A 13527-nucleotide genomic window follows, 5' to 3' on the forward strand; every position below is an offset into this window, starting at 1 on the left:
AAATTAAAGAAATTACAGCATTGATTACATCATATAAATGTTGGTTCTTAATAATTGTTTGCTAACTGAGAATTTATGGACTAAATTTATTTAAATATAATAAAAATATTTACATGTGTGTATTTACCTGTGACTTTACAACAAACATATTTATTAGCCTCCCTAATGGCATTCTTATAAAAGATTAGGTTGTAAGCTCCTCTCCCAGGAACTGGAAATTCATTTCGGCCATAGATTCTGAGTCTTATGTCTCGAAGTCTTTTCTCTCAAATAAAAACCTGTGGTATTTTTTAAGCCACTAGCCCTTAAAACATGCTCTAATTAATGGACAGTGTACTTACAACCATTCACAGAGCTTTAAAGTTCTGTGAATGAACAAGAATTTCAGCCTATATAGAATAAATGTGATCTTCATCTAGCTGAAGTAGCGTGTATCATATTTGGTTGTCTTTTGCATTGTGCTAAAAAAGCATGAAAAAACTGCCTATACAACTTTTTTATGCCTTATCTCAAACCAAGCCCAAATCCTTAATAATGAACCAGGTGGTTCATGTAATGAAAACCTAGTATCTTCTCCAGCAGCCTGTAATTTTTGCTTGCTTTCAATTTTGCCAAAGAGCTTTTTACCTTGTTGCCCATGTCTAAGACACACTCTACACAACACATACAATACACTCATACACAACAACAAACAAACAAACAAAAAAACAAAAGCTCCCAAAAACACAAACAAACAAGCAAACCAACTCGAACCCCCTGACCCCCCCCAAAAAATCCTGTGAAACTTCTTTTCCAATGTACACCTTTTTTAGGTAATAACAGAAGTCAAAACATTGGCATTTTCTCCCATGAAGGACTCTTAGTTTAAGTAAGAAATAGATGGCAAAGCTACTCGAGAGATAATTATTAACTTGGTAAATGAATCATAGTGAAGCTCCTGCTTCATTCTGACAGTTTTGGGAACATACTGGGCCAGACAATATGCAACAGTTGAGGAACCAACCCATTAGGACAACAGATACGTGAAAACACTACTACTTGTTAGCAAATTAGGCATGTAAATGTCCAAAAAGACTACAGTTTAATGCAGCTTTGTCTTCACTGAAATTTCACCTATTCCTACAAGAAGAAACTTTCTTTTAAACCTCTGAATAATTAAGTAGCATTTGAAATGACGGACACTTACTAGGTTCATAGTAATCCACTACAGTCACTGAAGCATCTTGGATATTTGCCACCTTGAAGTCTCTCACAGCTGGAATATCCACGCAAACCTGTGTTTCATTTAGCTAGAAAAACAGAAGAGAAACATCCTGAGAACCCTGAGGATGGTGGTTTCACGGAAGAGGTAAGGACTTATAGCTCAGTGGCAGTCCATTTCTAAAAGCTTAAGTGTCAGAATGAGTATAAAGATGCTTATCCCATTTGCAGTAATTTTGGTCAAATTACAGACTTCTTGAAACATCTGCCTTCTTATGTGTGATTTTTAAGAGGCCTAATTTAGAAACCCCTTACAAGTACAATTGAGTTGCACCTATCCAATCAGTCTCACTAAAAAACAGAAGTATTAATTCCATGTAAATAGCAGATGTTGATTTCCCCAAAGAATACAATCATAATGTCTTTCCAAATTTAAGCCTAACAATGTCAGAGTCAAGATTAACATCACCACAAACACATTTCTTTGTTATTTTCAACTTACAGAGTCTAAGTATAGGTTGACTTTTCCATTGTCTTTTTCTGTCTTCTTAACTGTATTGTCTAATGGAACAAAATCTGGTGACACAGAGAAACCACTGAGTAAGCCAACCTCCATGAGGACCATACCACTACTGGGAGCCGTGCCAGAACCAAAGTACCTTTTCAAAACACAGAGACAAAGAAACTTTTAGTAGAAATACAGTACCCCACTCTCCAAAAAAAACATTTCATCTTTAAGTCCCAACTAACAAAGTAGTAATGCTTAAGAATACTTAGGAAATAAATGGAACAAAATACTGACAAGAAAATTTCTAATGAAAAAGAGCTAATAATTAATTTCTCAATTATTTTTCCTGTTAATTTGAGCCACATATGCAAAAGCTGGTTTAGCACTGAGAAAACTGCAATACAAAAATCATGTGAGAGACTACACTGACACCATGAGGAACTTTCAATCAGTATCTATTAGTACAAGTTTATATTACAAATATGCAGAACCTATTGCAATTAAACACATTTCAAAAGAAGCAATTAAGAAACTGCTGTAGGAATTCTTGTACTGTAATATAGTTATTTCCTCTTTTGGATGCATTCTTTTGCTTTTATTCATTTTGGAGGCCAAGATACAGGTGTATACACCAGAGAAGTATCCCAGACCTTTTAATATTTCCTTCACAGAGACTGATTAACAATTAACATTAACAAAGTCATCACCAAATTATTTCTCAAAGTTTCAGTTTTAGAATGCATAGCCATGTAATTAACCCACATTTGGAAAAGGATTTAATGAGTGCCTTATTTTTTCCTAAATAATGTTTATTATTATATCTTCTTCCAATGTGAAAACCAGATGCTAGAGTAAAAGTTTGCTCTGTTGAGCAAGTCTCACACATTATGGTGAATAGTAGATGTATAAAAATATATTTATGGTGCTCTGTGCTTCAAGTGTCACCTGCAAAAGATTCTACTGCTTTAAATAAAGCAGGTAGCAGAAGAGTTTCCCCAGCCTTAGCATGGAAGGTAAATGATTATTGTTCCACTAGAATAGAAGTGTCTCCAATCCTCATTTTGAAAGCCTGGCAGTATTGAAAGTAATTAAACTATTTCTTTGTAGAGCTGGGTAGTTAAAAAAAAAAAAAAAAAAAAAAAAAAAAAGGAAAAGTTGCTTTCAAAGCAATACTGTTAAGCCTGACTGATTCAAGGCAGATACAACTTTGAAAGAAATACAGCACAACCACTGACTTCAGTTGGCTCACAAGATTAGAAACAAATGAAACCATCTGTTCGAGGATGTGCTGTGCCAAAGTAGCTGCTATTGAAAACAACTGAATTGGAGCTGGATGTAATTATTTCTGCATAATTACCAATAAGAGGAGAGTAAAATACCCAAGCTGTCTGGCCAGCCTGGGGTGCTACTAAAACACCAACAGGGAACCAAACTAACTTGGTACTGTCAAGGAGTGAATTATATATATCCCTAGAATTTATGAGGATCTAGCTCCCAGAAAAGAAGAGAGGCAGCCTTGGGGGTGGGTTGTGGTACCATCTCTTCAACTCCATGGTCTCTAAAAAAAAGAAATAAAAAATCATCGTGCAAGAATGACCAGTAAGAAAATGACAGACTTGAAACTTGTACCTGGAGAAGGCTAATAATATTTTCAGTTGAACTTTATGTTTCAGCTCTTCAGCAATGTGAGATCAGGGCAAGACCCTCTCACAGATGATACAAAGAAGAGAAAACAAAACCAAGCTAGTGTAGGCAGAAAGCAGAAATGAGGGAGTAAACAGAACCATCAGTGATCAGTTTCCCATGTCTGGAAAAGGTATGTGAGCAATAAGACTTAAAAAAACCTAGCACTCCTGGGTATTTGCCTCCCAGAGAGTGAATTAGCTCCTCTAACCAAGAACCACTTCAATTTGAATGAGACATAATCTGCTTTAGCGGCAATAATACCCAGTTAAGATGACCACAGCCAACCACTATCAAGCTGACTGAGAGAAGGTGGATTTTCTTCAGCTTAAAGAAAAGAAAAAAACTGTGAAGTTGAAGTCTTCAGTACCTAACTATGTATATCCTAGACTATATACACCAACTTGTTGAGATTTCAGCAGTCTTTCTGTATTGCTTTCTCTACTAGAAAGCAACACCATGTTACAAAGACCATAAGCAGGCCAACTTTAAACTAATTTAGGAGTATAGATAAGATACAGATACCCAATTTATGGAGAAAAGAAGAGGAAAATGACCAGTCTATTAAGCTCAGCAGAGATGAAGGCATAGCTTCAGCAATTTAAACAGACTTACTCAAAGTAGCAGTCCACTTTCCACAGTAGGAGTTGATGGAACTGATACGGGAATTAACTAAATATTCCAAGTAGTCTCTTGAGGCTGCTTTTCAATGTCACTAGATTTCCCCCTATTCTTTAAACACTTGGCAATTAAAGCACCACCATCCTAGAGACTTCCCAGAGAGGAGAGATGGAGCACTTCTTCTCCATATTTTAAGTGAAAGGTCTCAGTTAGAGAGTCAGATTGCCCAGAAAAGACATAGCCCAAACCCAGCATGCAAGTCCTTTACATGTCAGGAGTTTGTGCTAAACTTTAGAATGCTATTAACACTTCACAGAAGAGTTTAAAAAAAAACAAGCCCCTTCTGTTTCAAGAGCTCTCATGTATTCTAGTGTCTCTGCCCACCATCTGTGTCACTGAACTGGATACTAGAAATATAAAAATAGAGCTCTGGCTTTATGCCTCCTGGCTACTTCCCAAATTAAATCAATCTTCTGTACTGGAATCATATTCTCTTTAGCTGATTATTTGTATGATGGTGTCACCTAGAGGCTCCATCTCCAGTCACAGCTCCTTTGTGGTAGGCAGAGCTTAAGAATAGTTCTAGGCATACAGTGTAAAAAGTTTAAATAAATAGCAAAAAGAGGGCTTGGATGAAAGGCATGTAAGAGTAATCACAGTGGATCAGGTGCTACTTAGCAAATCATGCATTTGTAAGGAATGTACCAAGATGTTACATATATAATACGTATAATGTCACAAGAAGAAAACAGTGTTTCTAGAGCAAGTATTCACAAACAGATGAAATCCTTAAATACAACAAATGCAGTCATCTCAACAACATTCTTGCGGATAATAAAAGATAGAAGACAAAAAACATAGAGAGAGAGAGAGAGAGAGAGAGAGAGAAAATGGAAAATGTCCTATTGGGTTTTATATGAAATATGCAGCGGTCTTTAACTACAGGAGAAAATGCATACTGAAGAAACAACCAGAAACACCTTCAAATATACCTTTTAAATATGTGTATGAACACTGCCACAGCAAGTAAAATGGGGGCACAAAGCAGTCAAAGAAATAACTTGATTAACTGGCTGACCTAGGAATATGCAGTTCAACGCCACCTGTTCTCACATGATGCAAATTCTACCCAGGTAACAACACCAGGTGGCTGTTCTGTGGTCCCTGAGATGATACTTGAGCAGTCTCAGCTCAGTTCTTGGAAGCTGATCACTGAACAAGAAACATCACCCCAGATGCACACACTCTCCCATATCCTCCTGCCCCCTCCTGCTTATTCAGCAAAAAGAACAGAATTAGCCCGGGTGGAAAACTTACCACCTCTTTTAAATCTAGAATAATGTATTGTATTCTATTACCAAGTTTGTAACTACTGGTGAATGAAAGACCACAAAGATAGTTGCACAATAAGGCAATGTGAATTTATCATTATGTTTATATGGATTTTGACTCCTGCCAAAATTGTTCTGAGTGAAGTTAATTATAGAAAGGAACAAAGAATGATTACTTCATGGTGTTTTCAACACCTCAGACTTCCTTCTCTCTTTGCAAAAAAAAAAAAAAAGTATCTACTTCTGTATCAAGAGCAAAGGATTCTTTTCATGAAAGCTAAGAGCAATAGGCCCTTGTCACAGTTTGCTACTCAAATTAGAATGCAAAGATACTGACTGAATTTTCAAGTATGTCCACACTCATCCCTATAACTCAAAAGCACTTGCATCAAAGAAACCTTTGAGTTTTTTTCTTGTATTTCACAAAAACTCTTCTACATACCTTCAACATTTAGGGTACCTCCATCTTTATGTATACTAGTAAAAAAAATATCACCTGGCCAGCAGTAATTGACTTATGAATTGATTCTTATTTTAACTACTATCATTTGTGTAATTTTTATTTTCTTCAGATATAATTTATATCCCATACATTAGTAAATTCATACAAACAACTGGATAATTTAGTTTTATTTAAAGTAATCCAAAGTGGTATATACAAAGATGTGTATGAGATGCTTCAACTGATTTACCTACCTTGTGCACACATTCAAAGTCAAGTGGTTTTTATCATCTTTATCATCTTTTACATCAACATTCAAGTCAAAGGCTTCTTGATTTTGGACAGATCTGAGCTTCTTATCGGTGTGTTTTGTGTTGTACACAACATTGAGCTGTGGATTGCAAATACAGACATCAGGTGACACGTAAAGCAGATCAGTGTGGTTTAAACACTAAGGTGCTAACACCACAAGGCCAGAGGGTTCACACAAGAAAACACACGTCTGCACAGACCTGTTAGCCTATAACTGACTTGCTAACCTATAAATTGGACAAGCCCCTGTCATACCTTTCGATTTGGACCAACGATTTTCCATTTGCTACCTGAAACCACGGTAGGACTGTGTTTTTCCAGAAGCACTTTTCATTCCCTTTTCTTTAGCCAAGCAAAATGCATGTTGAGGTCTTGCAAGGGGAGTTATTTTAGCCACTTTTTGCTTATTTTTCTACTAAAAGCAAAGAAGAACCCCCTCACCATGCTATATGTTTTATCTGAATGACTGAAGGAATTATTTTTTATTTCTGATTTTTGCTTTTGCTGCCACATCTCTCAGTTTTTGACCCAAAAATTATGCTCCTTCTTTCAATCCCATTGCCCTGCCCAATATTGCTGAATTTAGCATGTTGTATGAGCGTAGAGCCAATTCTGTATAGGCACTCAGGACAACCATGGTGCAACTGTGAAGATTTATCATGTACAACTGCTCCACAGGAGAAGGCAGTACCAAGGATGAAACCAATCTAGAAAGCCTGCCAGCTGAATGCACACAAAAAGCAGCTCCTCAACAATCTGTCATCATAGAAACAAAACAGTTTTAACTTTTGCCAGAAAAAGCTAATGGGAATTTACTGCCAAGGCAGCATGTTCTGAAACAACATGCTGAACAGGTCAGTCAGCTAGTGTTTTTATGGAATAAGCTATTGCTGTTAGGGTCGGACTTTCTTTTCCCTATTTCTCATGACAATGAAGGAAAACGTTTTCACAACACAGAATTTAATTAAAGCCTTCTTCTGTATACACACTCACTTTGGGGACAGAAGGCTATTATACAGAAACTCAAATTAACAAAATGAGCAACTGCATTTCTTAACTTTTAAAAGGCAACTGCCAAAACTAAAGGCAGAACTGGTCCATTCTTGTGTATAGTGCAAGCAGTTCTGGTTAGAGGCCCAAGGAGAGAAAACAAAAACCTAGTGTTATGCATGAATGATGCTTCTAATAGTAGGTGACACTATCAACTGCACTACACTTCTAAAAATATGGCACATTCGTAATCCCCCTAATCAATGCCTATCCTTTTGCTTCTTCAGCTAGCAGCATAAATGAGCTTGACTCAGGATGTGAATTCAATGAAAACATCTCCAATATTTTCTGTCCCTTTTTGAGTACTCAACATCCATTCAAACAGTAATGGAGAAATATGTGTGCATTTCATCACGTACTTATTTCAGTACCATAACACTAAATAACATTCAGTCCTCTGCCTAAGTCCAGCAAAAATACACGGAGTGGAAAGAACAGTCAGTGTTTCCAGTGATGAGTAATAGGGAATTCTGAGGGGTTTTTCCTCATTCCCTCTTTATACCTGATCAGGAGGCTGAGATCTTGTTCACCCTATCCACTCTGTCCATACCCACCCTTCTTGCTAGTTCTAGATTTTAGTGGCATTCTCCTTCCTTCCAAAAAGGCATGGGCCATGCCAATTATTTCAGTCATGTGTCAAGACGAGTTCACATTGGTTCTAGACAGCATAGAGGTGTTTCTTTAAAGACTTTCAGCAGGCTTCCTAGGGAATATTGATTCTTTGACTCCTTTCTCTAGAGCATCTTTCATAATATTCTAGCCCGTGCTCTCTTCCCTCTTGCAGAATAAGTGTCTTAGGTCATGCATGGGATATACCCACATAATTGAGAGACAAGCTAGGGAACTTTGTTGACAGCAGGACCAAAAAGCTGTAAGTAAATGTCAGCCTTTACAACCGTAATATCCAAAATAAATACATTTAATGAGATCCTGAAGGGTCAGGAGTGAATGCACTGCCAACTTGCACACACAGACAGTGAGATTTCACAAAAAAACCCTCCTTTTTAATTGTTTTTTTTTTTTACAATCCATTCTGTTGGGAAAGCATGATGTTTCCATTAATGGATTTAATCTTGTGTTGTGTGATATTTAAATGAATTACCATTTTGACACGCTACATTTGGAAATAAAGTCAAATCCCAGAACAGTGATTCTTACCACTGTACTCTGATGGGCCCAAGACAATGAAACCCAGCTGAAGAAAAGTGATTGCAATGTCATATGCTATCTGATTTATTAAATCTGTTCCAGACCTAGCCTGCATCTGGGAAAAAGAGAAATCTCATTCAATGTCCTCAGCACTCTTTCTTTTAGAATATCAGACCTGCCAAAGGAAGCAGAAGAAAAGAACTAATCTCAGCAAAGACAAGGTTTTGGAGGAACTACTCCAGGCTGCTAAGAGCAATATTCTGAACGAAGTCACAGCACCTCTCACTCAAAGCTTCAGGAAAACAGGCAACAGCACAGTGACCTAAATGAACAAGCTAATCCAGCCCTGGCTCCTGAACAGCAGTTCTTTGTGAGCACATTTCCATGTTCATGCAACAAACCAGGAACTTAAACCCTGGTGCTACACACCCCCAGAGATTGCTCCCACCACAGTCAACTGGCTATTCTCAGTGGAAGATTTCTGCTCAGTCTTCACCAGAGATGCTGGTTTGAATGTGAAATTTTCTTGCTGGAAATAATTGGAACCAATGTGTTTTCACAAAAGGTATTAATTTCAACAAATCAGTGTCTTCCAGCAAGAAACAATTTGCTGATAAGTTTTTGATCAGCTGGTCTGACAAATTAGGTGACTTAATATCAAGGAATATTAAGGAATATTTCCCGACAATGATTAGGATTAAGTAGTCTTAACTGTTCTGGAGCCCCACTTTGTTACATTCTACACAAACACACACATGGGCACACTGAAACCACAGATGTGCGAACACAGTCCTGCTGAAATGTTCATTCCTATCTTGGCCTGCAAGCCTCAATCGAAATTATCCTCTGAAATTTTTGAACTTTGATGTAAACTTCATTTGTACTTCTGGGAATTAAGAAACACAGGTTGTGATTTATGGCATTGTGTGTTTTGCAGACTGGTGATGAATGAATGAGGTGTTATCTCCAGCTGCTGTTCACTGCTGATAGGCAGCTGTGAAGACTTCTTTGAAAAAGTCTTTTATCCCAAAGCGTATTTACCAATCATCACCAGGCTTTTCTTGCTTCCCAGATGCATAAGAACACTAAAGTGAAGGACAGGTTGGACGGAGCTTGAGATGAAATCTGACCTGGCATAAAACTTTGAGACATTTAAAGGTGGCTTTGGATCAGTTTTCTCAAGTATGACTAGTAGTCCAGTAAGAACTCTCGTTTTGCAACACAATCAGCAAGTATAAGTTTATACTTTCAATAAAATGAATCGCTCACGGTCAGAGACTAGTATTTCTGCTAGCTTTTCCAAGGTCTGCTCTTTCACCTCTGTGGTCACAACCAATTGTCATGAAGAGGGCACCAGGGAAGTGAGATCCACTGTTGGCCATATCAAGTTAGATCCAACACTGTTTTCTTCTGATATGGTATTTCTCCTTCCACTTTCTGCCATGTCCACACTTTTGGTTGATGCCAAGTGTCTATTACTGTTGTAGTTTGCAAGATCCCTTGACTCTGTTTTTCACACTATTTCAGAACACTGTAAAAACTGCTGGAGAACCCAGCTGTAATAATATCTTATTTTTAGTTTTTGTTGCTTTCTACTTCAATGAAAGAGAAATAACTCCTATAACTAGCAATGCAATCTTATTCTGTACTGATCCGTGCCTTACTATGTCTTTACCACAGGTTCTCAATGAGGCATTCCTGCCTAGTCCACATATCTGTTTTACTCTGAACTCTGTGCCTGTCAGTGTACCACTGCAGTCCTTTGTCTGGCAAATGGAAATTGCATTTCTGGAGGAGGACAGGGCTGCTTTGATGCAGCTCTGGCCCACAGACGTGCCCCAAAACTGTCTGTCATCCAGCAGTACTTGAAAGGCCAGGCCATTGGTCAGAAACAATGACAGGAATATATCTTTATTTTACTCAAAGCATTCCTCAATTAGTGAAGTGCTTTGCCTCTGATTTAAGACATTTCAGAAGACTGTTCCTACTAACATGTTTTATAAAGCTTCCAAAACACACCTTTCTTACAGAAAGCAAATCTTCAGCAAGAATACCTACCTGATTGCCTACATTGCCTACCTGAAAGACAGCAAATCCCATTCCCTCTGCTGACACTGTAATTGCCATTTCTTGTGCAGGGGGAATCTGAAAGAAAGATGAGTAAATCAGCATTTTCAAAGTACTTTCAGTCAGCAGACTTTACAAAAGTATTCCTCACTTTTTATAGTACCTCCTTAGCCTGAAGCAAGAAACGGTTTCGAGAATCAATTGAGAATATTTCTGGCATTTCCAAAGAAGGGGCTGTCACTGTTATATCCATTTCTGTTTTGCTTGCCGCAGTGAGAGCTGCAAACAGACTCAAGGCATGTAGAGCCACCACTGTGTCCTATGGAGAGAAACAAACCCTTCAATATTGAAAAGAAGAAGCCAGTGCAGCACATAGACCATGCCTTGGGGAGCTCATAGTCCCTGTATTGACCCATTTGTTGATTATGCTGGAATCTTCCTGCAGCCACCTCCATTTCTCTGGATTCCCCCGACATGAAGGTCCCAGCCCAGAAAAGACAGCAACACAAGACAAGAAGTTAACTACTGTGGAAATGGAAAATGAGGTGGACGTCAGCCAAGAAAGATTTCCTGTTGTGCAAGGTACATGCAACACCTGACAAGCTGAAAAACACAACAGTCAGAATTACACACCACATCAACCATGGAGAAAGACACAGAGGAAAGTAACAATATTGCTACTTGCTAGATTTATTTTGTGACTATGCATTAAGTACTCAGTACTGCTCAGGAGTCTTGATCAGGGTGCCTTGATCACTGATGCAAAAGCTACAGATCTGAAAATTTAACACTAACTTAAACAAAAGGCTGAAATGATTTTTTATCAGACACTCAGCAACAATTTCAAAGGGTTTTAGCCCAGTTTACCCTCTGTATTTGATCCAAAGATTTTCTGCAGTTGTTTAACCACTGCAGAATACTGTAATATATGTATCTAAAATTCTTTTTTTCATCTTTGTGTGTGATTGTAGGCTTAGCTCTCCAGGTTTTGAACACAAGAGACAGTGTCTGAATGTTTAGCCCTGAATCAGAATTTTAACATCCACTACTTTCTGGGAAGAAACAGAATAATCAAATCTACATGTCTAATCTTCTCAGGGATTTTTACTGTTTATGCAGTTCATTTTGCACCTATTTTTAACCAGTCAGAGTGAAGAAATAGGCCTTTCAGGCTTGGCACACAGATACTGTATTTATTATCAGGCCACATTTACTAACAAAATTCTAACATAACAGGAATTTATTCACTAAAACATGGTGACTGTGCCATACCTTAAAGGGCTAGCATGTGCTGACTGTTCATTCTACCTGATAAAAAAACCCACTCTCCTTCCCATGCCACATCCTTGTCTGAGATACCCATTGATTACTTAAAATGCAGAAAGATCAGCTGTTTAGCAACTGCAAATTCACAGTAAGCTGTATCATGTATACAGATTATGGTGAATTACTGCACCCTAACTTATAAAGCATCACACATGTAACTTAATATTTTCCTCCTTATTGTTCAACAATATATTAAGTTTCTTACATAATAAACTCACGGAAGGAAACACTCAAAACATTATTTTTTAAAGAAATCTTAGAAGTTATCTAAAAAACTATGGAGTCATTTCTACAAATTAAAAAAGGCATCTAGCAAGACACTGGAGTAATTTTGAAATCAAAACAGTTTAGACTTTGGAAGAACAAACGGATTCAATTCTTAATTTTACCCTCAAGGGTAACTTGTATGTTGTTAGATTTTCAAACTTTCAAGTAAAATAGGTTTCTAGAGAATAGAGAAAAGCTTTTTAAACTCATTTAGGGCTTCAGTCAACCTCTCCAAATAATAAGCAAGAATTAACACATTAGGAAAACACTAATACTTCAGGGGAACCAGGCTGGTTCTTAAATTGAATTTTACTCAGAACACATTTCTCTCGGATTAATACCAACCAACATCTGAAAATAATGAAGGATACCCTGTACACCTTGGTACCAAGCAGCATGATGAAATGTGACACTTCACTGTGACTAGCATTTGTAGTTCATTTAAAAGCTAGTTTAAACCAATGCAATCCAAAGTATAATCTTATTTTTTGGATGCCAGCACAGCTTACAAGATGTGGCTTCAATAACATGGAAACCTCCTGGAGGTAGTGAAGATTCTCCAAATTTCATGGCCCATCAAAAATCTATGCAATAATAAGAACAAAGTACATTATTAAGTTAAGGCCAACTGCCAACAGAGGGATTAGGTTAGGCTGTTTTTCTAAAACCTACTCCTTTTAGTTAAAGGCTAAGTTAATAGCCTTTTAGGAGTTTGAGGACCCGCACATGGTATGAATAAAAAGAAGCTTCTCTCCTTGGAAAGAAAGTAAACATAGATACTCATCATACTTATTTAAAAATATGTTTAATTACTTTTCCATGGACACTATTATTTCTTCTTGATTTGTTATTAGTACATTATATAAAGAAGCTGTCTCCCTCTAATTCTCTTTTTCATTAGACTTGCCAAAAATACTAAAACTGGCAGTTTCAGGAGTAAGGTGCCAATAATGCAAGCTTGTACATAATCAAGACTTTTACAGCAAAACAAAACTCAGTAATTATTATGTAAAAATGGTCCTTTTTGATTTTAAATATACACTGCTTGTTTAGAAAGTATAGCAAAATCATGTAAGACAAGACATTACCTGAGTAGATGAAAATCCTCCAAGGTGATTTCTTTGATGACTTAACCATTTCATAATAGGGATCCCCTCAGCTAATCTGTCTTGATGGAAGTGAGAGAGCAAAGCGTACGCTGCAAGTTCAATATCAATGGACCGCGGCTGCCATGAGTCAGAAATTTCAGAAGCAGGTGTTACCCAAAAACGAAATTCTCCTGTAAAAGGAACCAATAATAACCTCAGATCCACAGACTAAAGTCTCTGGATTTCTGGGAAAGTCTTAGGGGAAACCTCTTCATTAGTGCTTACACATGGGTTGTAGCCAAGGATCTATGACATTGTGTTAATGTTCAGGTGTGTGCTCCACAAAGGACTGACTTAAGTACTTCCTCAGCAATGTCTGAATCTAGATACAAAAAAAGCTGGAGTCCAAATAGTCACTCAACTGATTTCAGTGAACTTTACATTGATCCTTTCCTTGTCAGCCTGAAGTGCTCTCATAAAGGA

General features: G+C 37.5%; 1 protein-coding gene across 1 annotated transcript in view; it reads right to left on the reverse strand.

Moving 5' to 3' along the window:
* The window catches only part of CD109 (CD109 molecule), a 71309-nt gene that overhangs the window by 6384 nt on the left and 51398 nt on the right, over window positions 1-13527 (reverse strand). Inside the window, exons 27-32 of the mRNA XM_066180314.1 lie at window positions 13045-13235; window positions 10527-10682; window positions 10376-10441; window positions 6040-6176; window positions 1703-1859; window positions 1187-1289 (exon numbers count right to left, since the gene is read on the reverse strand). Coding sequence (XP_066036411.1) covers window positions 1187-1289; window positions 1703-1859; window positions 6040-6176; window positions 10376-10441; window positions 10527-10682; window positions 13045-13235 — 810 coding nt within the window. The remainder of the gene's footprint in view (window positions 1-1186; window positions 1290-1702; window positions 1860-6039; window positions 6177-10375; window positions 10442-10526; window positions 10683-13044; window positions 13236-13527) is intronic.

Source organism: Chamaea fasciata, unplaced genomic scaffold (assembly GCF_029207755.1).
Source record: "Chamaea fasciata isolate MVZ Bird 193981 ecotype frontalis unplaced genomic scaffold, bChaFas1.0.hap1 SCAF_3, whole genome shotgun sequence".
Lineage (NCBI taxonomy): Eukaryota > Metazoa > Chordata > Aves > Passeriformes > Sylviidae > Chamaea > Chamaea fasciata.